Source organism: Schistocerca piceifrons, chromosome 1, assembly GCF_021461385.2.
Source record: "Schistocerca piceifrons isolate TAMUIC-IGC-003096 chromosome 1, iqSchPice1.1, whole genome shotgun sequence".
In the NCBI taxonomy this organism is placed as follows: Eukaryota; Metazoa; Arthropoda; class Insecta; order Orthoptera; family Acrididae; genus Schistocerca; species Schistocerca piceifrons.
This window is the reverse complement of record NC_060138.1, coordinates 233,655,944-233,682,699: the sequence shown is the minus strand read 5'-3', so window position 1 is coordinate 233,682,699 and position 26,756 is coordinate 233,655,944. Positions and strand designations below refer to the sequence as shown.

At 43.9% G+C, this 26,756-nt stretch overlaps 1 protein-coding gene across 3 annotated transcripts in view; it reads right to left on the bottom strand.

Moving 5' to 3' along the window:
• Nucleotides 1-26,756, bottom strand: part of LOC124787315 (TNF receptor-associated factor 4) — a 419,684-nt gene that overhangs the window by 26,785 nt on the left and 366,143 nt on the right. For all 3 annotated transcript variants that reach the window (XM_047254331.1, XM_047254332.1, XM_047254330.1), the window contains one exon: nucleotides 11,965-12,069. In XM_047254331.1, coding sequence (XP_047110287.1) covers nucleotides 11,965-12,036 — 72 coding nt within the window. In that variant the 5' untranslated portion in view covers nucleotides 12,037-12,069. The remainder of the gene's footprint in view (nucleotides 1-11,964; nucleotides 12,070-26,756) is intronic.

Sequence of the window (26,756 nt, the reverse complement as noted above, 5' to 3'; positions counted from 1 at the left end):
GCTGTAATAAATCCCAGGCGTAAGAAAATCGAAGTTACTTTAGGCAGCCACAGCGCTCAGTTTTTAATATTATTTTCTGGTATTTCAAAAGAGAGTGCATTGTCTGATGTAATACAAGCGTTGCCAATAATGCTAATTAGATGCCCTTCACGTATGTGATCATTTTTCTCCCTGAGCATGAAATTTTATCGTATCTGTAATTTGATTAACTCCAATCCTTCGAAACACTGCCGCTGCTTATTGTTGTTGTTGTTCTATAGTAAGTGCACTTTCAGAAGATACACCCCCAAGTACGCAGTAACTAAGTGAAGGTGTAAAATATGATAAGTGTTTGGTGACATGCTCTTTTTCCAGATAATGCTGTGTGAGTGTGTGCGTATGTGGACAAATGCGCTAGATCTGGATATCCCATTAAACACTACGTCCCCATGTAGTCCTAAATTGGTCATCTGGTTCTGTAAACATTGAAAGGCAAGGACACACACACACACACACACACACACACACACACACACGCACACACACACACACACACACACACACACACACACACACAAACCACTTCCACCCAATAGTCACAACAAGCGAGGTGGAGGGCGCGCAGAATAAGGTCGGTAGATGCATGATGTGTAGGGCATACATGGGCAGAGCAGAAAGGGGAGGGGGGTTGCGGGCAGTCGCTGTAGCGAAAGGGCCGAGCATTGCAGGGGAAGTGCCGTTCTAAACTGAAGCCTCCGCTTAGATTTTTTGTAAATAGTAACTGGAGCCCCTCCAAGCCCACACTTGCATGGTGACCATTCAAAAAAATCTACTGACACCTCTGCTTTGTTAGTATCTAAAAATTATTCCGCTGAAAGTGCAAAAACAGCAGCGATTTATTTTCGTCTGGCTGGTTAATCATTTGCAGCTTTCGGAAAAGCGTCAAGAATGATGAATTTTTAGTTGCCTTGTTGCCATGTTAAAATTTGCTTCTTTTACCAAAACACAGCGGCGTTTACACAATGTTGCGCAGATCCAACTCCAAGAGAATTCCGAAACAGTCGTTTACTGAGAAACTGAGGAAAAGTAACGTCAATAGTTTATGAAAAAGCACATACTCAGTACAAAAATAAACGTGTAATGTCTTCGCGTATATTGTTGAAAAACCCACAGCATTTTTCGTTTCGCCAGCTATCGATGGCCCTTAAAAACGACACTCTTTAATGGAAGAAGTCTGTATTTAGTGGAATGACGCTGTAGATAACGTAATTCTGCATAATAACCAAGGCAAAATACTCTTCTGTTTACGTGCTATCATCTGACAAAATCGCATTTCGATATCTCAAACCGTTTATGAAATATGAGAAATGTAGTGGATATTTTATTCTGGCTTTAGCGCTGGCGCGCAATTACAAATGAGTATATGCTACATCAGATCAGTTTTCTCGAGACTGTGACAAAAAACAGAAGCCTCCACCCAAGTCTAAAGAAAACTTCAATATCATAGCTAAATTTCATATGCAGCAACATATTATGCTATACGCACCAAACGCCAAATCATAGTGACCCTTATGTTTCATTTCAATTTTTTGCGAATTTGTCGCAGTGTCTCACTTAAATGGAAACATCACAGTAACCATGACCATTAACGAAACGATGGGTATGTCATCAAGAAGCTGACATATAAACCTAAAAGTAACGCATAAATCTGTCAAATCGTTGGAGAAAACCTGCAGCGCGTACGCCTCGATTCTGATATCGCAGCGCATCACCGACCGGCGCAAAGCAGGCAAACAATGTCGGCCTCTCCTTACGAACTAACGAAAGAATTCGCCCAGTACTTGCAACGAAAACTGTTCACAGCGCATCGCGCATCGTATCCTGTGCGGACTCTACGGAAGGCTTCAACGCAGCCTTCGGGCTGATGAAACCGAAGCCTTTTACTCAAAGCAGACTAAATGCTTCGTACTCAAAGCAGAATAGATGCTTCGCTATATGTTGTTGTAGTTGTGGTCTTCAGTCCTGAGACTAGTTTGATGCAGCTCTCCGTGCTACTCTACCCTGTGCAAGCTTCTTCATCTCCCAGTACCTACTGCAACCTACATCCTTCTGAATCTGCTTAGCGTATTCATCTCTTGGTCTCCCTCTACGATTTTTACCCTCCGCGCTGCCGTCTAATACTAAATTGGTGATCCCTGGATGCCTCAGGACATGTCCTACAACCGATCCCTTCTTCTAATCAAGTTGTGCCACAAACTCCTCTTCTCCCCAATTCTATTCAACATCTCCTCATTAGTTATGTGATCTACCCATCTAATATTCAGCATTCTTCTGTAGCACCACATTTCGAAAGCTTCTATTCTTTTCTTGTCCCAACTATTTATCGCCCATGTTTCACTTCCACACATGGCTACACTCCATACAAATACTTTCAGAAACGACTTCCTGACACTTAATCTATACTCGATGTTAACAAATTTCTCTTCTTCAGAAACGCTTTCCTTGCCATTGCCAGTCTACATTTTATATCCTCTCTACTTCCACCATCGTCAGTTATTTTGCTCCCCAAATAGCAAAACTCCTTTACTACTTTAAGTGTCTCATTTCCTAATCTGATTCCCTCAGCATCACCCAACTTAATTCGACTACATTCCATTATCCTCGTTTGCCTTTTGTTGATGTTCATCTTATATCCTCCTTTCAAGACACTGTCCATTCCGTTCAACTGCTCTTCCAAGTCCTTTGCTGTCTCTGACAGAATTACAATGTCATCGGCGAACCTCGAAGTTTTTATTTCTTCTCCCTGGATTTTAATACCTACTCCAAATTTTTCTTTTGTTTCCTTTACTGCTTGCTCAATAGACAGATTGAATAACATCGGGGATAGGCTACAACCCTGTCTCACTCCCTTCCCAACCACGGCTTCCCTTTCATATCCCTCGGCTCTTATACCTGCCATCTGGTTTCTGTACAAATTGTAAATAGCCTTTCGCTCCCTGTATTTTACCCCCTGCCACGTTCAGAATTTGAAAGAGAGTATTCCAGTCGACATTGTCAAAAGCTTTCTCTAAGTCTACAAATGCTAGAAACGTAGGTTTGCCTTTCCTTAATCTATCTATGTATTCTATATGTAACAAGTTAAAATGCACGCTGGACAAGGATTCGAACCCCTATCTCTTTCGTGGGCAGTGGGCTACCAAATGTCACGGACTCGCTACTAACTCTCCCCCGCCCCCTCTCCACACACACACACACACACACACACACACATACACATACACATACACAGAGAGGCGGAGGAAGAGGGGGGGGGGTGAAGGAAGGTGCGGTTGTTGTTGAGAAAGAGCTGTTTCGCTCTAATGGGAGTATTTGCTGAGAGTTAAAACTGTGCACCGGCCTGAAGTTGATGCTCGCTCTACTAAATACAATGGGCGGAAGAGGATGGTGGAAGGGGAGGTATTTAAAGAAATTGTTAGTCTGAAATAAGCGAATAAGAAGACGAAGAAAAGCCACAAACGTTGGAATACTTCGGTCGAAGAAGCTGGGAGCCCAGTTCTGTGTGTGTGTGTGTGCGTGTGCGTGTGTGTGTGTGTGTGTGTGTAACAGCGGCGGGGGAGGGCGGCCTAGAGGCCAGGCACGCAGCGTGTCTCCTCCCGTGGGAACCGCCTCTCTTCCTCGTCCTCCTCCTTTGTCTCGTCGGCTGGCTTCCCGCTGGGTGCTCTTCTCCAAGAGGTCTCTCTGTTCTGTGGCCAACACCATCTCACCTCATTCGTGTTTGCCCATCTGCAAAGGCGCTCAACGAGAACCGGCTTCGCGGATAATCAAGGACGATCCACAGAATGGACGTCAACGGTCCGTCATTGAACGGAATCCCACCGTCAAACGGTGGTGTAAAAATGTATACGTCTTATGGCACTGTTGGCTAGGGGCATCCCACGAAGTAGATTCGGCCGTCTGTCGAAAAGGATGTTTTTCTCCGCGCCCTTTTCCTCGTAGATATATGGGAGTTGTGTTGTATGTGTATTTGTAGAGTGTTGGTGAATGTAATGGGCGCGTCTATAGCGAAGTGTTATGCTTGTGTTGGACGACGATGAGTGAGGGGAAAGGATGAAATTCGATCCCGGCACATAGCTTACTCTTACCGAACGGCACCAAGGCGGCTGCTGTACTTATTGTCCCCATCCCACGGACTAATCACCATCTACAGTGTCACATGTTTCCAGAATGAGATTTTCACTCTGCAGCGGAGTGTACGCTGATATGAAACTTCCTGGCAGATTAAAACTGTGTGCCGGACCGAGACTCGAACTCGACTCGGACCTGGTTCTGCAAGGTCCGCAGGAGAGCTTCTGCAAAGTTTGGAAGGTAGGAGACGAGGTACTGGCAGAAGTAAAGCTGAGAGGACGGGGCGTGAGTCGTGCTTGGGTAACTCAGTTGGTAGAGCACTTGCCCGCGAAAGGCAAAGGTCCCGAGTTCGAGTCTCGGTCCGGCACACAGTTTTAAACTTCCAGGAAGTTTCAGTGTCACATGTCTTCACTTCAAGAGAAGTGAAGAGATTTGGAATTTAATCCAGGATTTTAGCGCGAAGCCTGACGATCAGGAACTTTACCTCATCGCCTATCGGGAACTTCACAGCCATCACCTCTCGTACTCTTGCCGGCAATGTCTCCTCGCTGGGACCGTACTGAACGTTTAGTGACGTCTTATACAAAGTCGGAAAATAGTATCAAAATCATTACAGACGTTCTCCTTAGGGAAGTAAAAGAATAGAATATGCAGGGTGTTTCGGCACAGCGATTACAAACTTTGAGGAGAGAGTGAGTGCACCTAGGCGATGGAAAAACTCAGTGGTAGCGTATGATCGGAAACGTTTTCCTGGCACAGTAATGACAGCACAAAACGCAAGAAATATAGGACACGAACAGGGTGAGAAAACACGTTTGTTATGCTTAGTACAGCAGAAACCAAGAAAAGAACAAAAAAAAAAAAAACGACCGTCATCAAAGAAGGTGTCTGAAGTTACAACTCCGGCACATGGAAGACCTAATAATGTCCGTGCTCCAGAGATGTGAGACCTGCATCATAGTCCGGAGTTGTAACTTCGAACTTTGGTGATGATCATTGTCTGTTTTTGTTCTTATTTCTTGGTTTCTGCTGTACTAAGCATAATAAACATGTTTTATCATTCTGTTAGTGTCCCTTTCTTGTGTTTTGAGTTTGCTATATGATTTTCCATCGTCTATCTCTCCAGAAAGTTTGTAACCGCTGTGCTAAAACACCCTGTATACAATCAAACTCAACAAACAGTATTCAGAAGGCAGCGCAGAGTGCCTTTAAACTTTAGGCTTCTTGTCTTGCTTTTGTCATAAGCGGAAAACAACGCTGGGGAAAAATTCTCCCTCGATAGAGCTCATTTTTTACTTTCGAAACAATTTTTCTTAAAAACCTTATCTATTTATACTGTTCTTTACGCCGACTTTTACTCTGTCCTGTTATGATAAAACGTAAGTCATTGTTGTTCTTTCAGGTACTTAGTTTCTTTTGTGGGAAAAACATGACGACGCTACGCAACCTCTCAGTGTGTCCCGAAACCACAGCAAAAAATAAGATAGAGATTAAGAAGCCACTGAAGCACAAAATCCACTACTACAACCAAACTGAAAACGAGAATAATGTTTGCAGTCGACGACGTCGCCCTGTCAATGTCAACACTCCCCCCCCCCTCCCCCCCCCCCCCCGCCCCCCACAGGATCGTCGACGGTGAAGTTCCGTTCGGTTGACTGTCTGTGTGAATGCTTTGTGCAGTCTTTTAATGCCACATGTGAATCGACGATAAATGCCAATGAAATAATTCGTTGGCGGTGGATCCCTGTAATGGGAGCGTTAGCCCGGTAGCTCCCTTGGCGCTATTCTAGAGCTGGAGTACGGCATGTGCCGGTGCTGCGGGGTTTTATTCTCTCCCATCTCTCATAATCGTACAACGCCTACATTCAAGGCACACCTCTCATATACCGTTAAAAAAAGAACGCACTGTGCGCCGAGGAATAAATCTCTTATGAGGCCATCGCAGCCACCAATGTCATACGAATCTTTATTTCTTTACTCGTGGAAAAACAGGAATCTGGAATTTTCTTGCGTCGACAACACCATTGTCTCCAAAACATGAAATTTGCACAAAGAAGACATTTCACTGTACCCTACTTCTACTACAGGACCGCATCGCAGTTGGTGCACGTCCGCTCTTCGCCTTTCTGTGCGGATTTTATCTTTGCTTATTCTCTAGCTATAAATGATTTTACGTTAATTCACCAAGCGAGATGGTACAGTGGTTGGCGCACTGGACAAGCATTCGGGAGGACGACGGTTCAAATCCGCGTCGAGCCATTTGGTTTTCCGTGAATTCCCTAAATCGCTCCAGGCAATCTCCTTTGAAAGGGCACGGCCGACTTCCTTCCCCATCATTCCCTAATCCGATGGGACCGATGACCTCGATGTTTGGTCCCCTCCACCAAATCAACCAACAGTTAATTCACTGCACCGACACGTCTGTTTCCTTCTCTGTGACAGGGACGATCCTTCGAAGAAAGAAGTCTAGTAAATAAAGGCTCTAAATCGCATACTTTAAGAACTATGGGCACTTGTTCAGCAGAAGCGATGCGTTTTACGGTAGCGACGAAGAACAAGAAGATCAAAACAAACTGCAAAACGATTTAGAAGAAATATCGGAATGGTGCGAAAAGTGGCAGTTGACCTTAAATAACGAAAAGTGTGAGGTCAGCCACATGAGTGCTAAAAGGAATGCGTTAAACTTCGGTTACACGATAAATCAGTCTAATCTAAAAGCCGTAAATTCAACTAAATACCTAGGTATTACAATTATGAACAATTTAAATTGGAAGGAACACATAGAAAATGTTGTGGGGAAGGCTAGCCAAAGACTGCGTTTCATTGGCAGGACACTTAGAAAACGTAACAGACCTACTAAGGAGACTGCCTACACTATGCTTGCCCGTCCTCTTTTAGAATACTGTTGCGCGGTGTGGGATCCTTACCAGATAGGACTGACTGAGTTCAAAGAAAGGCAGCACGTTTTGTATTATCGCGAAATATGGGAGAGAGTGTCACAGAAATGATACGGGATTTGGGATGGACATCATTAAAAGAAAGGCGTTTTTCGTTGCGACGGAATCTTCTCACGAAATTCCAATCACCAACTTTCTCTTCTGAATGCGAAAATATTTTGTTGACACCGACTTACATAGGGAGGAACGATCACAAAGATAAAATAAGGGAAATCAGAGCTCTTACGGAAAGATATAGGTGTTCATTGTTTCAGCGTGCTATACGAGATTGGAATAATAGAGAATTGTGAAGGTGGTTCGATGAACCCTCTGCCAGGCACTTAAATGTGATTTGCAGAGTATCCATCTAGATGTAGATGTAGAAGTGCTCTTAAGGTATGCACTTTAGAGTCCAAGTTTACCGGCAATTTTTGATTCGAATGATGGTTGCTGCCTTATCCATGAATATTGGCCGTTCCTCCTGGGAACCCTCTGGACACTGATTTCGCAGCTAGCCTGCATACTAACCACAGCAGCAGTGATTCCATGCCGGGCTGTCGTCACAAAGAGGCAGGCACTCGGTGTGCGACTGCAAGCACGCGCCAGCTTTTGGCTCGCTCTTTACGATTCAACCGCTAATGCGCGCTGCTGACAAAACCGTGGACACGGTGCCTCTCCATTTGCACATCTTCTGCGGGCAAAAAGTCTACTCTGTATAATGAGCGTGAAAAGTTCGCTGAAGAGTTCAAACGTGTACTTCTTGTTACACAAACTAGTCGTGGGAGCAGACACCATGAATGCTTTCCTGGTGCTGCACTTGTTTCAAGCTCTGAAGCACAGCTTCAGCAGATACTCAATAGGTGTAGCCACGCCTGCCAACCACTCACGATGAGTGGCAACACAAAATCTCGGGCTAAAGTTCCACTTTGTTTAGTGAACAGTTATTCTTTAAATGCAGATAATCCAATACAGGCAGAAAGAGCTTGGTATTGTCCAATAACAACCTTAATAGCCCCGTCTCCTTAGCTGGGTGATCAGCATGTCTCACTGCTATGCAGAGGGCCGAGGTTCAGTTCCCGGTACTGCCAGGGATTTTTCCTCAATGGAAAAACTGTAACGAGGTCTACTCGGCCTAGTGAGTCAATTGTGGGACTACTAGAATGAGAAGTAGTGGCTGCAACGTCCGAGACACGCGACAGTGGCTGGGAGGAAAGCGTGTTTACTTTATGCTCCTCCATACAGCATAAGCATGACGTCAAGTAGCAGAGGATAGCAAAGCGCCGGTCTTCATCGCGCAGTACTCAGGGCTTGATCGATGGTTTATACAAGGTGAATAGTGAACATCTGCCGCACAACACATCATTAACATACACAGAGGTGACAAAAGTTATGGAATAGCGATATCCACATATACAAATGGCAGTAGTATCGCTCACAAAGCGTATAAAAGGTCAGTGCGTTAGCGGAGCTGTCATTTGCACTCGGGCGATTCGTGTGAAAAGGTTTCCGACGTGATTTTGGTCGCACGACGGGAATTAGCATAGGTACTTCGAATGCGGAATGGTAGTTGGAGCTAGACGCATGGGACATTTATTTTCGGGAATTATTAGGGAATTCAATATTGCGAGAACCACAGTATCAAGAGTGTGCCGAGAATACTAAATTTCAGGTATTACCTCTCATCGGGGACACACAGTGGCCGACAGCCTTCACTTAACGGCCAACAGCAACAGCATTAGCGTAGTGTTGCCCGTGTCAACAAAAAACAAAAAATGTATGAAATAACTACAAAAATCAAAGTGGGATTTACGACGAACGTATCCACTAGGAGAGTGGGGCGAAATTTGGAGTTAATGGGCTATGGCAGCAGACGACGGACGCGAGCGTCTTTGCTAACAGCCGTGACGCCCCGGGTACGGGTTAAAGGACTCCTCACAGCGAGACATGGGTAGCTTGAGTACGTGCCCTACCAGCTGAGCGGCACGTGCTAGTGTAAGACCTGAATGGCGCTACTGATGACATGTGTAACGGCGCGACAACGTTGGGCTAGACGAGCAGAAACAAAAACGATTTCACCTGTGATAGGTGTGACAAGAAATGTGTTGACAACCGAATGACCAACCAGAGACATACAGCTGTTGGACAACAATATAGAAACACCGCGATAAATGCATACTTGAACATGAATGCAGATATCGGCCAAGCCTGCAGGTTGCGCTGTTGTATTTCACGACGAACGACACCTGTGGAATGTCCTCAACACTGCAAGCGTCAGTCGCGATCAGAACATTGTTCTGTGCAGTTGGCAGCGCATTACGTCGGAGTTCAGCGACTTAGAACGTGAGCAAATTGTTGGTGCTCGTACAGTGAGTGCTTCCGTAACCAACACAGCCGAAGTTTAATGGGGCACCATATCAAAGATTTATACCGCATACAGGGAAAGTGGAAAACATTATCCCCTAAGAGGCAATGTGGGCAAAAGTGTGTGCTGAGTGATCGTGACAGACGGTAACTGAAGAAAATTGTTATGAAAAATAAGAGGACGACAGCTACAAAGGTCACTGCAGATGTGAATGTCGCATTCGCAGACTTTGTCAGCACCAAAACAACACAAAGGGTGCCCCATAGCCGGAGAGTTTCAGGGCGAGCCGGAATCCCGAAACTATTCATCGCCGGCCGCGGTGGTCTCGCGGTTCTAGGCGCGCAGTCCGGAACCGTGCGACTGCTACGGTCGCAGGTTCGAGTCCTGCCTCGGGCATGGATGTGTGTGATGTCCTTAGGTTAGTTAGGTTTAAGTCGTTCTAAGTTCTAGGGGACTCATGACCACAGCTGTTCAGTCCCATAGTGCTCAGAGCCATTTGAACCATTTTGAACTATTCATCAGTAACGAAAATGTCCGTTATCGGAAATCGTGCACGGAAGTCATACAACTTAGACTAAGGAGCAATGGACCAATGTCATTCGATCGAAAGAGTCTTGTTTCACACTGTTTCTTACTTTTGGCTGACCTTACGCCCCAAGAGTGAAACAAGGCGGAGGCTTATAGATGATTTAGGTAGCCATATCGTGGTTTTCCATGGGTCTCATGGTTACTCTGCAAGGTCGCATTACTGGTAAGGACTATCTGACCATTTTGGATGATCAGGTCCATCCCATGGTGCAGTGTTTGTTCCCCAGTGGTGATACTGTATTCCAAGACCCTGTTCACACTCTCGCATAGCCCAGGATTGATTTTGTGTGCACGAGGATGAACTGTCGCATATGCCATGGCCACCACTGTCAACAGATATGAATCACAGTCACCAGATATGCCGCTGCATCCTAGTTTGGAGAGATGGGTGCTTGATCGCCATCCACTTCCATCAGTGTTACCTGAACTTGCACTACTTTTCAGGAAGAACGGTATAAGAATCCGCTCAAAACCAAACAGGATACGTGTTTATCCATTCCGAGACGACGAGGGTGTTTTGAAAGACAACGGTTTTCCTAAACTGTATTAATCATGGTAATGTGTTGTGTTTTTGGTATTTCCATGTTTTTGTCTACGCCAAATAGATGTGACCGCTACAACAATGTTTAAAAAAGACAGTGTAACAGTTATGTGTAAGGACGTTGTGTTCTTACATGACTTCAATCGCTGTTCTAGTAACACATTTTACAAAGACTAGAATACTGCCTAGGGGACCGTCTTGGAAACAATTCTTTTTAATGTGTTTTCAGCCTTGGGCCACTCAAATGCATTATTACCGCTTCCTACTTCTCAGAAAATCATCATTACATGCTGTGTTTAAAAAGAAAAAGATTTCATAGCAAAATTATGAGAAACTAAATCACAATGCCTTCATTGGCATAAAAATCTTTGTATCAACAACAATCAGTTTCTTTCTATCGCTCTTGGTGAGATTCATGTTTCTATGTACGAGTAATTACACAACAGCGCTGGGGCCAATTATTGTATTATATATCTTCATTTTAACCTTCGTTGACATTGCCCTGTATCTCATGCCTGGTTTTAGGGCGTTATATGATCTGGAAGTGTTAACGAATCGTTGGCTTACTTCTAGCAGGACATTATTCGACCGGCTGAAATATGATCTTAAGTATTCTAAGTTCTTAACTATCTTCAACCTCATCTCTCCCACCTGCAAAACCCCCAACGCACACTGTGATTCATCCTTCTGCTTAGTACCACTTCCGCCTTTTCTACATTGATTGTCAAGCCCTACTTCCCTGTACTACTGTACAGATCCTCTAATGTTTATGTCATGTCTCCTGTTGGCTCTGATTTGCATATGCTAGCATTTGCAGAGTTCCATTCAGATTGACGACCTTTCCTGCTCTTTTCATCTCGTGTACAACTTTTTCAAAGGAATGTAAAGTCGGATGATCCTTCTGAAACTAAAAACTTTCTACTCCTATGCCCAATCTGAAATTTACACCAAATTCCTCTCTTCACTCATGTACAAGATATAGTACTACGAAACCGGACAAATCTTTTCGAAATATCCGGTATAGAAAGATGGAAACAAAGATTCAGCGGGTGAGCACATGGCTTGGCGCCAATGTAATCTCCGTGCGTACTACTACAGATCTGTGTGATTCTGTTATATCTTCGGCTGTCAGTAGCTTCTCTGTACACGACAACAACAGGTATTCTGGAAAGCTTCGCTAAAGACTTGATGGTTTTATCATTTATTCCTATTAACATTCTGTCCCTTCTTTGTATACAGCAGTGCAGTCTCGATTCTCATTTCTGGAAGCAGCTAAGTCTTCCTTCAGCACAGATGAAGTAGGCGGCCTGTCCCTCAGCGTCGGCGGCCAGATGCCGGTTAGCTGGTGTCCCCGTACCCCCACGCAGCAGCCGGCTGAGTTACAGGGAATGCGCCGCTTTTTGCTCGCAGAGCAGAGCTGTGCTCGGTCTTACCTTCAGCTTGCGGAGCTCGTCCATCCACTTGCAGCCTTGCTTGTGGTGGATGCAGTACACCAGCGAGCCCATGATGGCCTTCTCGGAGTCAGGGTCCGGGTAGATCTGCAACACAGACACACCACGTTCCTCAGGACACTCCTACAAACAACTGCTCGGCCGCCGCTAATGCACTGATCGATTTTGACGAAACTCGTCACGGGGCGAGGACACATTTTCAAGTCGATAAAAGGCTCAGGGCAACACTATTTGGCGAGAAAGGTTATTTACAACTTGTACAGAAACTATACCGCAGTTATAAGATTCGAAGGACATAAAAGAGAAGACGTAAATGAGAAGGGAACGAGGTTGGGTTGTTGTCTAGCCACGACGTTATTAAATCTGCACGGTGAGAAAATTGTAAAGGAAACCAAGAATAAATTTGGAAATAGAATTAAAATTCATATTGAAAAAACAAAGAAAAACCTCGCCAATTCTCGATGACAAAAAAATGGTTCAAATGGCTCTGAGCACTATGGGACTTAACTACTGAGGTCATCAGTCCCCTAGAACTTAGAACTATTTAAACCTAACTAACCTAAGGACATCACACACATCCATGTCCCAGGCAGGATTCGAACCTGCGACCGTAGCGGTCGGGCGGTTCCAGACTGAAGCGCCTAGAACCGTCTCGATGACACTGTAGTTCTGTTACAGATGACAAGGGATTTGGAAGAACAGAGATGACAAGGGATTTGGAAGAACAGAGATGACAAGGGATTTGGAAGAACAGAGATGACAAGGGATTTGGAAGAACAGAGATGACAAGGGATTTGGAAGAACAGTTGAACGCAAAGAAGTGTATCGAAGAGAGGTGGTAACACGAAACCAAGGAAAGTGAAACAGGAGCAATGGAGTGTAATCGAATTAAATCATGCGATGCTTACGGAATAGATTAGTAAATGAGAAATTAAAGGCAGTAAATGAGTTTTGTTATTTAGGGTGTAGAAATACTGATTATGGCCGAAGTAGTGAGGATATAAGATGCAGGTTGCCTGTAGCAAGAAAAGCATTCTGAGAAATGAGAAACTTAGCGAGCATCCAAATATCAGTTTAAGTGTCACGAAGACTTTTATGATATATATCCTGAGGGAAGTTTACGAAATTTAAACATCTCAAAATGTTTAACGCGTTTCCGAGTACTTAAGAAGTGTGAAAAAAATGTGTGTGAAATCTTATGGGACTTAACTGCTAAGGTCATAAAAAAAATGGTTCAAATGGCTCTGAGCACTATGGGACTATTTTTTTTTTTTTGTCGTTAGAGGTACTGGTACGACATACCGCCGCTAATCAAGCACTGAAGGTACTTGTCTCATGTGTAACCTTGCATGGAAGTGAAACGTGAACCATAAGTAGTCGAGACAAGATGAGAATAGAAGCATTTGAAATATGGTATTACAGAAAAATTCTAAAGACTAGATGGATCGACCGAATAACAAACGTGGAGGTACCGGATCGAATTAAAGGAAAGATATTTATGGCACAACTTCACTAAAAGAAGGGATAGATTGACAGGACACTTCCTGAGGCATCATGAAGGACTTTTCAATTTGGTACTGAAAGGAAATCCGGGAGGTAGACCTTTTAGGAGGACACCCAAGGTTCGAATACACTAAGCAGGTTAAATGCCTGTAGATTGCGGTAGTTATGCAGAGACGGAGAGACCTCCACACGACAGACAAACATGGAGAGCTGCATCAGACCGGTCTTTGGAGTGAAGGCCACAATAACAACAACAAACAGTCGCTCACTTCACAACAAATGCGTTACGTCTCGTTACTTTTGAGTCGAGACGTATACATGCTCTTTCGTCAATGTTCACAGACGCCTCTGAGTGGAGATAGGACAACTGAGTTTCTTTTCCTGAATATCACAATATATGACGATTCTTTTATCTTACAAGTGTAGTGCGCTGTGCCCGGGATCAGACGATGGACTGAATTTACTGTCCGTTAAAATGGCACCTGGAAACAATGCTACACCAGATTGCTGCCGTTTTCTTATTATTGTACGTGCAATATGATTCGCTAACACGGAAAAAGAAGTGTGCTTATGGTGCTAGGCTGGTGTGCAGTGGGGCGTGGGTTCGATGCTCGTCAAAGTGATTTTTGTTTTTATTTGTTCTTGCTCTACGTTGACTTTTGACAACAGCTGATAACTGCCTTATGTTGGTTATAAAATAGATGACAAGGTGATAAAGTACAAACGATTCTATGTATCCGCAGGCGCACACATATTTATTTGTATGTTTTATAATTTTCATGGTGATAATCACTATAGAAACACTAGCAAAATAAATATTGACATAAACATTCTAGAATAGCGGTTCTTCACCTATTAATTTTGCACTCATAAACGTGACAGTAACCGAAATTTATCTGTGTTCTCCCTTATTTTCTGTAGTATACACCAACGTATTTTAACGCCTGAAAAATAAAAATATTTCAGGAATTCGTCAAACCAATGACACCAAGTCTATCATCAAACGTGCTCGGATATCGTACCACTACGGACACCGATGTCATTTTAATGGATGGCAAATTTATTTTCTCCGCTTTCGGAGGATGACAATTCCTGAACAAATGCCGAACGGGCTTTACGGTGATATAGCTGCTACCTTTGATTCTTTCATCCATTTCGCGTTCTTTCCTTTCCAAGAAATTACATTGAAGTACACTTCCTGACAAAAAAGTGAAGCACCCAAAAGACATGGTCGGAGGTCAATAAAAATTCATGTATGGACACACCACTGACGAGCAAGTCAATGATTAGATTTACAATTATCTGTGACAAGTAGAACAGACACTAGAGTACGATAGTGTTCTTCGTGTTTAGTGTTGTTAGCAAGAATGGTAGGATATACAAGAGGCGTGAAGAGAATTATGTTGAATGGTCACTATGAAGGACACGGTGATGCCATGTACCAACGTGACAGCGTTATCAGCGACTGACAGAGGTTGTAGGGGAGCGACGCGCGATCGTCGGGGACAGGCTGGCATCGGGTGATCGGCACCGGATGGTTGGAATTAGAGTCCAGCTACTCACAGAAGTCCAGTGTGGGGTGTAATCATCGTGTGGCAGCGGAACTTGGTAGATATGCTAGTGCGTTGATGAAAACCGATTTACACTGGAAAAAAGTTAGTTCCAATTTAGGCCACCAGCTGCAAATCTGGCGCTGTGCATCATCTCGTTGACATCTCCGCTGCTCATATTGAACAAACTGTGTAAGCAGCAGTTCACAATAAAACCAACAGTATGCCTTTCGCACTGATTTGACATTTCCTGCCCACGTCTCGTTCTTAATTCATAACATATGAACACATTTCTGTACGTCTTTCTTGCAATCACAGCGCCAGATCTGCGCCTGGTGCACAAAATTGCAACTAATTTTTGGTTTTGCATTAACGCATCAGAGTATCTAGCAAATGCCGCTGCCATACGATAATTACAGCCCACACTGGGACTCTGTGATTAGCTGCATTTCAATTATGAGCACGGTACTTCGCTTCGCTTACCCTGAGCGTTGGGTATTTTTTCGACATTATGTGTTACGCTCGTTCGGCCTACGAAGGAAAGCATTTGACGCACACATCAGAATGCCACTGGTTGGTATTTCTATATACAGAGTGGTCCATTGATCGTGACGGGGCCAAATATCTCAAGCAATAAGCGTCAAGCGAAAAACCTACAAAGAACGAAACTTGTCTAGCTGGAATGGGGAAACCAGATGGCGCTATGGTTGGCCCGCTATATGGCGCTGTCATAGGTCAAACGGATATCAACTGCGTTTTTTCTAAATAGGAGCCCACATTTTTATTACATATTCGTGTAATACGTAAAGAAATAGGAATGTTTTAGTTGGACCACTTTTTTCGCTTTGTGGTCGATGGCGCTGTAATAGACACAGACATATGGCTCACAATTTTAGACGAACAGCTGGTAACAGGTAGCTTTTTTAAATTAAAATACAGAACGTAGGTATGTTTGAATATTATATTTCGGTTGTTCCAGTGTGATACATGTACCTTTGTGAACTTATTTCTGAGAACGCATGCTGTTACACTGTGATTGCCTGTAAATACCACATTAATGCAATAAATACTCAAAATTATGTCCGTTAACCTCAATGCATTTGGCAATACGTGTAACGACATTCCTCTCAATTGCGAGTAGTTCGCCTTCCGCAATGTTCGCACATGTAATGACAATGCGCTGATGCATGTTTTCAGGCGTCGTCGGTGGATCACGATAGCAAATATCCTTCAACTTTCCCCACAGAAAAAAATCCGGGGACGTCAGATCCGGTGAACGTGCGGGCCATGGTTTGGTGCTTCGACGACCAATTCACCTGTCATGAAATAAGCTATTCAGTACCGCTTCAACCGTACGCGAGCTATGTGCCGGACATCCATCATGTTGGAAGTACATCGCCATTCTGTCATGCAGTGAAGCACCTTGTAGTAACATCGGTAGACGATTACGTAGGAAATCAGCATACATTGCACCATTTAGATTGCCATCGATAAAATGGGGGCCAATTATCCTTCCTCCCATAATGCCGCACCATACATTAACGCACCAAGGTCGCTGATGTTTAACTTGTTGCAGCCATCGTGGACTTTCCGTTGCGCAATAGTGCATATTATGCCGGTTTACGTTACCGCTGTTGGTGAATGACGCTTCGTCGCTAAATAGAACGCGTGCAAAAAATCTGTCATTGTCCCGTAATTTCTCTTGTGCACAGTGGCAGAACTGTACACGACGTTCAAAGTCGTCGCCATGCAATTCCTGGTGCATAGAAATATGGTACGGGTGCAATCGATGTTGATGTAGCATTCTCACCACCAACATTTTTGAGATTCCCGATTCTCGCGCAATTTGTCTGCTACTGATGTGCGTATTAGCCGCGACAGCAGCTTAAACATCTACTTGGGTATCATCATTTGTTGCAGGTCGTGGTTGACGTTTCACATGTGGCTGAACACTTCCTGTTCCCTATCCGGCGAACTGTCCGGACACTTGGATGACGTCGTCCAGAATACCGAGCAGCATACATAGCACACGCCCGTTGGGCATTTTGATCACAATAGCCGTAAATCAACACGATATCGACCTTTACCGCAATTGGTAAACGGTCCATTTTAACACGGGTAATGTATCACGAAGTAAATACCGTCCGCACTAGCGGAATGGTACGTGATACCAAGTATTTATACGTTTGTGACTATCACAGCGTCATCTATCACAAAGCGAAAAAAGTGGTCCAACTAAAACATTAATTATTTCTTTACGTACTACAGAAATATGCAATAAAAATGGGGGTTCCTATTTATAAAAACGCAGCTGATAATCAGTTTGAACTATGGCAGCGTCATCTAGCGGGCCAACCATAGCGCCATCTGGTTTCCCACTTCAAGCTAGACGAGTTTCGTTCTTTGTAGTTTTTTCGTTTGATGCTTATTTCGTGAGATATTTGGCCCGGTCACTATCAATGGACCACCCTGTATACTTATGTCTCCTTAATCATCATGCTTATTCCTCGTGCTTACGTCACCAGGTTGGAACGGGTCTTTGGTCTTTGTTATGCGTCCTTTACTTCATCGCTAAAAAGCCTAATAAAAGGTGGACAGGCCGGACTCGTATATATCTGGCCGGACATAACCATTAAAAGCTGGAGATGTTCGGCTAAAGCCGGACACGTGGCAATCGTTATCAAAGCGTACTACGACTGGTTAACTGCATGACTGGCGTTAGATGCCGACTCCTCCCAATGGGACGCTAACGTTTTACCACGCCAGTTTCCTTGGATCGAAGCCGTTAGGGACGGACTAGGAAAAAGAGAAGATTTCTGGCTGGCGTCTGTCACAAATAAAGCGATTAGAGGCGGCGACACGGAGCACGCGTGGGACACGCACCTGCCGACCTCCGATTCCCACCGGTGCGCCCGGCGTGGGTGAGTCAGCCCGAGCGAGACGCACGCCGCCAGGAATGCTGGGAGCGGCTGGCTCCTGGGAAAGTGCGCCCCCCCCCCCCCCCCCCCCACCCGCCGCAGGAAAACCCGGCCTCAGCTGGCCCTCGCTAAAGCCGTCGGCACACGGACCGTGCATTCGAACGTTGAGCGTTGAGCGTGCCGAGTTGTCTGACGTCATAGCGTGGAATAGCACGTTCGGGAGTCTTTCCGAACGTGCAGAGCAATATCTGGCGTGTCAGATATTCTGAGCGTGCGTCTGAGCGTTGACCAATGAGATGGCACAACGTCACCTACGTCACACGCACGCCGTCTCCCTTCAGTACAGAGTTGTGAGGCATTCATTTCAAGCCTGTTGTATATATGCCGTTTCTGAGCACCAGCAAATTGAGAATCACTGGAAAATCCGTTGTTAACTGTGTGATTCGTTCCAATAAAATAATGAGAAACATCATATTTGTGGCAAAAGAATTAATGTAACTTGCGTATTATGAGAGTAGGCTATTTGAAGTCCATGAAGTTTCACCTTTATTATTCGTTACATATTTGTAGCCCTCTGCTGCTAAAAGGCGTGTAACATGGCGTACCGTATGCTCTCTCTGCCTCATCCACCCCTCTACTCTTCAAATGAGTTTTTGAGCTCACGTAATTAATGGATGTCCTCTTAGGCAGCTGTGACGCCCGTGTAGGCGACACGCGCGCGGTCTTAAGCCGTCGGCAAGCGGACCGTGCATCCGAACGTTGAACGTGCCGAGTTTGTGACGCCATAGCGTGGAATAGCTCGTTCGGCAGTCTTTCCGGACGTGCAGAGCAATATCTGGCATGTCAGATATTCTGAGCGTGCGTCTGAGCGTTGAGCAATGAGATGGCACAACGTAACCTACATCACACGCATGCCGTCTCCCTTCAGTACAGAGTTGTAAGGCGCCATATTGGCATTCATTTCAAGCCTACATGTATATACGCCAATTCTGAGTACCTGCAAATTGAGAATCACTGGAAAACCCGTTGTTAACTTCAAAAATGGTTCACATGGCTCTAAGCATTATGCAACTTAACTTCTGAGGTCATCAGTCGCCTAGAGCTTAGAACTAATTAAACCTAACTAACCTAAGCGCATCACACACATCCATGCCCGAGGCAGGATTCGAACCTGCGACCTTAGCGGTCGCTCGGCTCCAGACTGTAGCGCCCAGTACCGCACGGCCACTTCGGCCAGCCGTTGTTAACTCTGTGATTTGTTCTAATAAAATAATGGGAAACATCATATTCATGGCAAAAGAATTATTGTAACTTGCGTATTATGAGAGTAGGCTATTTGAAGCGAACGACACACTGAAGATACACCCAAAACGCATTGTTCTTGGTCAATTTGTTATAATTCTATTTCAGTTAGTAACATATCTACGATTAAGGTTTTCAGCAAGAGGTAACACAATATGATTAAATACTATGGGTGCGTTGTTGGTTTAGTGTAATGGGTAGCGTCACTGTCCTGTACTGAGTTGTCTGTTGGGGCGGTGGTTCGCGTCCTGACACTTGAAAGTTGTTTTTCCTAATATTCGCGTTTTTATTTGGGTCTGATACTTTATTATTAGTTTAATATAAGTATATACTATAATATTTGATGTAATGTAAATATAAGTTCACCTTCTTTTGAGGAGTGACTTTGTTCGATTGGCTTAATCTACAGGACAGCTTGCGGTACTTGTATAAAGATATTTTGCTCCTTTTTCTTTTACGCTTCGTAATTCACATGTTGCAAGGATTCAGCTACTGGGTAGGAACAGTGATCAAGTAAGCCTGACTTTGGGTTTTTACTAAAATTTGGGAATGATGAAATAACGTTTATCTTATGCGGAGAAGTATTCCAAATTTGTACCGCACGGCTTAAAGCCGTCGTCACACGGACCGTGCTGACGAACGATAACGTCGAGCGTGCCAACTTCAACGTGCTGCTGAACGCTCAGGAACGGTGCGACTTGTGCATACAGTACGTGGGCCCCAACGTGGTATACGCGATCGCAACGCACTCCAGCGGCAGTTGCGGGATGTTTCTACTTCGTAAATCACCCTGTTTACCAACTGGGCGCTCGTAAAATTCCCAATTAAATTAGCTCTATTAAAACGAACATTTTCTCCATCGTCCACCAAAAGGAAAGTACCATGTCCAATCAATAAGGACACAGGCTTATAAAAGCTCCATTACAAACAGTGCGGTACAAATCTGGACTACTTCTCCACATAAGATAAACATTATTTCGTCATTCCCACATTTTAGTAGAACCCCAAAGTCAGGCTTACTTGATCACTGTTCCTACTCTGTAGCAGGATCTTTGTAAATGTGAATTACGAAGCGTAAAAGAAAAAGGAGCAAAATATCTTTATACAAGTAGCGCAAGCTGTCCTGTAGATTAAGCCAATCGAACAAAGTCACCCCTCAAAAAAAGGTGAACTTATATTTACATAACATCAAATATTATAGTATATACTTGTATTAAACTAATAATAAAGGATCAGAACTTAATAAAAACGTGAATGTTAGGAAAAAAATTTAGAAGGGTCAAGACACGAACCACCGCCCCAACAAACAACTCAATACAAAACAGCGAGGTAACTCATTACGCTAAACCAACAACACTGTGTGTGTGTGTGTGTGTGTGTGTGTGTGTGTGTGTGTGTGTATCTAATGATATTGCCTTACCCTTCATGAAAACCTTAATCGTAGATATGCTGCTAATTGAAATTTAATTATAACAAATTGTACCAAGAACAATGCGTTTTGGGTGGATCTTCAGCGTGTCGCTGCCTTTAAATAGCCTACTCTCATAACACGCAAGTTACAGTAATTCTTTTGCCACGAATATGATGTTTCTCATTATTTTATTGGAACGAATCGCACAGTTAACAACGGGTTTTCGAGTGATTCTCAATTTGCTGGTGCTCAGAAACGGCATATATACATATAGGCTTGAAATGAATGCCAATATGGCGCCTCACAACTCTGTACCGAAGGGAAACGGCGTGCGTGTGACGTAGGTTACGTTGTGCCATCTCATTGGTCAACGCTCAGACGCACGCTCAGAATATTTGACATGCCAGATATTGCTCTGCACGTTCTGGAAGATTCCCGAACGTGTTACTCCACGCTATGACGTCACAAACTCGGCACGCTCACCGCTCAACGATCGGATGCACGGTCCGTGTGCTGACGGCTTAAGGGGCCATCCATTAATTACGTGAGCTCAAAAACTCATGTAAAGAGTAGAGGGGCGGGGGACGCAGAGAGATGATACGTACGCCGTGTTACACGTCTTTTAGCAGCAGAGGTCTGCAAATATGTAACGAATAATAAAGATGCAGAATGCTATAACGCTTGTTTCATTTAAAAAGTTTTAAGAGTTTTCACATAAAAAAATTCAGAGGCATTAATTCTCAGCACTCCCTCGCCACTTGGGCGACTTGCGCGTCGATGAATATGAAATAATGATGACGAAGACGACACAAACACCCAGTCCCTGAGTGACGAAAAATCTCCAATCCAACCGGGAATCGAACCCGCCCCCCGCCCCCGGCATGACAAGATAGCGCGCTGTCTACTCAGCTACGGTGGCGGACAGCTCTTCACTGATTTCTGGTCACGAAGCTGCCCCGCGCCTGAGCGATTTCCCTGCAATCTTAACCACTTACTGATCTACACTTCCCGTGAGGTTGAATTCAATATGTCTGGGTGTCGCAATATTCACGCTAGTCTAAAAGCAGTAGCAAGTGCCTTCCTTATTGGCTACAGATCCACAGTTCCTTCGTTCTGTGGTTCCGACACCACCGGAAGTATACGGTTGTCTCTCTAATGAACCACGCGACAAGAGCTTGCGCCAACAGATGTTGTGAGCGCCGTGCCTGAGCAAATGTTACCATTAGGAACACAAAACACTGTTTGTTTCGGAACGAGAGGAAGGGGAGCTGCATTTAGAAGTCGCGGTAGCTCAAACCGACTGTTTATAACACTCATTTAGGCGGATGGGAGAGTGTGTCTCAATTTCCGCTTCATGTACGCGTTACGTAAACAATTTAACACTGAAAAACACACAATATAGCTTACTATTTTCCAGAAGGAGCTGTATACACTTTTAGTCCCTAAAAATAAGAGTATTAAGTACGCCTACTGGATATGGGCTGTCATGATAAATTAGCGATGAGTAGCAGAAAGGCGCGCAGAGTGTCAAATATTATTGAAACAAAAATCTGTGATCTTCTAATGTGTGTGTGTGCGTGTGTGTGTGTGTGTGTGTGTGTTTCAAAAACGCATACTAATTCTGGAATAAAAAGTCCATAACTATTGAAGGCTCATTATAACAAAATGGTTTAGTCAGATATGATGGTCACATTGGAAAAATGATTTCTGCACATTAAAGGAAGACCAATTGCTGTTTCCTTCTCGTCGCCAACTAAATCCTCAATGTTTTGATTAGCTTTCAAAGAGTATTCATCTCGTGCTTCAGGCTGTCTTTTTGTCCGCGTTTGCTTCCTAGTATATAATGTGAAAATATGGTTTCATATTTTGGATATTAACGTAAACATTTGTGTTTGGAAACAACATGTCCATATTTTATAGAGTAATTTCGAAAAATCCGTACCTGCTGATGGTCGCAATCTCGAAATACAGAAAAGGGTAATTACGAGTGTTAGTGGGGGGTATTTGAACTTCTTTCTTCGCATTAAAACCCTGACAAAATTCCCTAATCTGCAACCAGTGGTCTTTCCCAGTTCATGGTGCAATACGAAAAAATATACTCCAGTAAATATCAGAAAAAGTCCTTGTAATAGAGTCCAAGGCCGGCCGAGGTGACCGAGCGGATCTAGGCAATACAGTCTGGAACCGCGCGACCGCTACGGTCGCAGATTCGAATCCTGCCTCAGACATGGACGTGTGTGATGCCCTTAGGTTAATTAGGTTTAAGTAGTTCTAAGTTCTAGGGGACTGATGACCTTAGAAGTTGAGTCCCATAGTGCTCAGAGCCAATAGAGTCCAATGCTGAAACTGAACAGGTAAAATTTAAGAACACGACCAGAAATAAACTGGAAGCTGATAAATTCATTATATAAATTCTTATCCTACTAAAATAATCATAGAAAGTATACATATTGCTTGTAATATTATTTGACATATAGTTGGTTAAAAAATTTAAATTTGCACAATGAGGTATTGCAGTTTTCTGCAGATAGAGCTGCTGGATTACTTAAAATGGCGAAACCAACGGCGTAATTGACGTAAGCGGTATGAAAATATGAAACCAACAGTCGTCATCCTTAAAGTTTTCCAGATACTCGCAGACCGATTAATATGATTTTGTTGTATACGATACAGAACCCGAGTTAAAATTTACGTATATCACCTCTGTGCCCCGATCCTCTTCTTTATCACTATCTGATCTGTTCAGTATCAATAGCAAAGCTACATGTTATGGCGTGACATACGTCGACTTCCTCCAACTAAGATCTATCGACACAGAAATTAATCCTCCAGCGGGCGCGCCTGTGTATAAAGTGCGCCAACCAAACGTAAAATGATTTTCTGCGGTTCCATTTTTGTTTATCAACTGCAAACTCATGCCTATTCCTTTACTATTGCTTCAGGTAACACAGCGATAAATTGTGTTGTCGTACGTCCAAATGAGCACCAGTAATACAAAATACAAAGCGAGCTAGGCGAGAAAAAAATTACAATCAGTTAAAAAAAAATGACCCCAGTTACGAACTAGCAACATAATCCCACACTGAGGAAAATGTCTCGGTTCTAGGCGCTTCAATCATGAACCGCGCGACCGCTACGGTCGCAGGTTCGAATCCTGCCTCGGGCATGGATTTGTGTGATGTCCTTAGGTTAGTTAGGTTTTAGTAGTTCTAAGTTCTAGGGCACTGATGACCTCAGATGTTAAGTCTCATAGTGCTCAGAGCCATTTCAGGCAGTTGTCTACAAGATAATTAGTAATCGAATAAGCAGCTGACCGAGATCTGATGCAACTGCACTGCTTAATGCTTCGAATGCGTCATTCTGTCTCTTTAGCACCTGTCCTTGGTAACAGAGAGTTATAGTGAAAATTTATTTCATTATTGTTTAATAAAACAGTAGTTTAGCTCATATTATGTAAGTTTATTTTCTCCTTGTTTAAATAAACTAAGATTAAGCTGTGATTTTGATCATTCCTGACTTACCTTGCCCCTTGACGGTTAATCATAACACAGATGTTAATTATAGAAACACAGCGGTAGTAAAAAAATACCGAACAAAAATACTGTCAGTGCTGTTTTCTATCGATGCCGTTTCGAACACTCGTTCGCGGCGAGACGAAATCGAATATTTTCCGGGAGAAAAACAACAGCTGCCACTAGGTTACGTACATTTGCGCTGTCTTCTACCGTCTCCACTAATACTCAAGTTTTCGTCGTCGATCCTTTGAAGTACGCTTCTTTCACTTATCCACTCACCTAGGGTGACCGGATGCAATTGTTTAAAAATCAGGACAAACAGCTTCAAAAAGGAGGACAAAGGAAGAAAAAAGAGGACACATCAAACAGGTCAACTGCAGACGAGGATACCACCCGTCAGCCTTGGACAAGTCACGTGACTGCCGGGAATTACCAGTAAAACTAGTAGTTAATTGTTACTGATGGTCAGGTGGTGGTTAACTGAGCAATACAAAAAAATTAAAAACATTGATTGTAGCGTCAATTGTTTTGTTATGTCAACAACACGGAATTGTTTAAAAAGCGAAAAACGTAGGACCATTCACCACCCTTCATTCGACGCACCGCTACCAACATTTACAATTCAAGCAGCAGCTGACGAAATGTAAACTGCACTTGAACCTTCCGAATACAAATAAATTGAATGACTATGAAACAATGAAATAAAACCATGACGGTTAATCTGTCCAGTTATTTCTTACCTTTATTGGCCACTGAGACGTACGTTCCAGCTCCACATATCTTACATTCCGCTTCAAATTCATTTTTCAGTTTCTTGTAAGCTGGATATTTGCACGAAAGGACATCAGAAAATGTACGCTTTCGTTTAGGCATAGCCAAATATTTTACGTAACTCACAAATCACACGTGCACTACAGGAAGCCAAGCCAATACAAAGCGAAGATACGAAACGAAAATTTTAAATAATCGATATTTGCATTCGCTTATAGGTCGATCAACGATAACATTGACGATCCTGGTGCCACCTACTAACACCGCCTTCGTGTGTGTTTATCACGAAGGCTGTGCCAATATTTAAAGTATTTAAGAAAAGAGCAATAGAATGGGACGAAATGTAAATTTACGAGGGCAGTTCAATAAGTAATGCAACACATTTTTTTTCTGAAACAGGGGTTGTTTTATTCAGCATTGAAATACACCAGGTTATTCCCCAATCTTTTAGCTACACAACACTATTTTTCAACGTAATCTCCATTCAATGCTACGGCCTTACGCCACCTTGAAATGAGGGCCTGTATGCCTGCCCGGTACCATTCCACTGGTCGATGTCGGAGCCAACGTCGTACTGCATCAATAACTTCTTCATCATCCGCGTAGTGCCTCCCACGGATTGCGTCCTTCATTGGGCCAAACATATGGAAATTCGACGGTGCGAGATCGGGGCTGTAGGGTGCATGAGGAAGGACAGTCCACTGAAGTTTTGTGAGCTCCTCTCGGGTGCGAAGACTTGTGTGAGGTCTTGCGTTGTCATGAAGAAGGAGACGTTCGATCAGATTTTTGTGCCCACGAACACGCTGAAGTCGTTTCTTCAATTTCTGAAGAATAGCACAATACACTTCAGAGTTGATCGTATGACCACGGGGAAGGACATCGAACAGAATAACCCCTTCAGCGTCCCAGAAGACTGTAACCATGACTTTACCAGCTGAGAGTATGGCTTCAAACTTTTTCTTGGTAGGGGAGTGGGTGTGGCGCCACTCCATTGATTGCCGTTTTGTTTCAGGTTCGAAGTGATGAACCCATGTTTCATCGCCTGTAACAATCTTTGACAAGAAATTGTCACCCTCAGCCACATGACGAGCAAGCAATTCCGCACAGATGGTTATCCTTTGCTCTTTATGGTGTTCGGTTAGAAACGAGGGACCCAGCGGGAACAAACCTTTGAATATCCCAACTGGTGAACAATTGTGACAGCACTACCAACAGAGACGTCAAGTTGAGCACTGAGTTGTTTGATGGTGATCCGTCGATCATCTCGAACGAGTGTGTTCGCACACTCCGTCATTGCAGGAGTCACAGCTGTGCACGGCCGGCCCGCACGCGGGAGATCAGACAGTCTTGCTTGACCTGGCGGCGATGATGACACACGCTTTGCCCAACGACTCACCGTGCTTTTGTCCACTGCCAGATCACCGTAGACATTCTGCAAGCGCCTATGAATATCTGAGATGCCCTGGTTTTCCGCCAAAAGAAACTCGATCACTGCCCGTTATTTGCAACGCACATCCGTTACAGACGCCATTTTAACAGCTCCGTACAGCGCTGCCACCTGTCGGAAGTCAATGAAACTATACGAGACGAAGCGGGAATGTTTGAAAATATTCCACAAGAAATTTCCGGTTTTTTCAACCAAAATTGGCCGAGAAAAAAAAATGTGTTGCATTACTTATTGAACTGCCCTCGTAACTGTATTACGCTCAACTTTGAGAAAAAGCCGGACACAGTAAAAATCCGCCCGGACCCCGGACAAAGAGCTAAAAAGGAAGAAATGTCCGGATTAATCCGGACGTCTGGT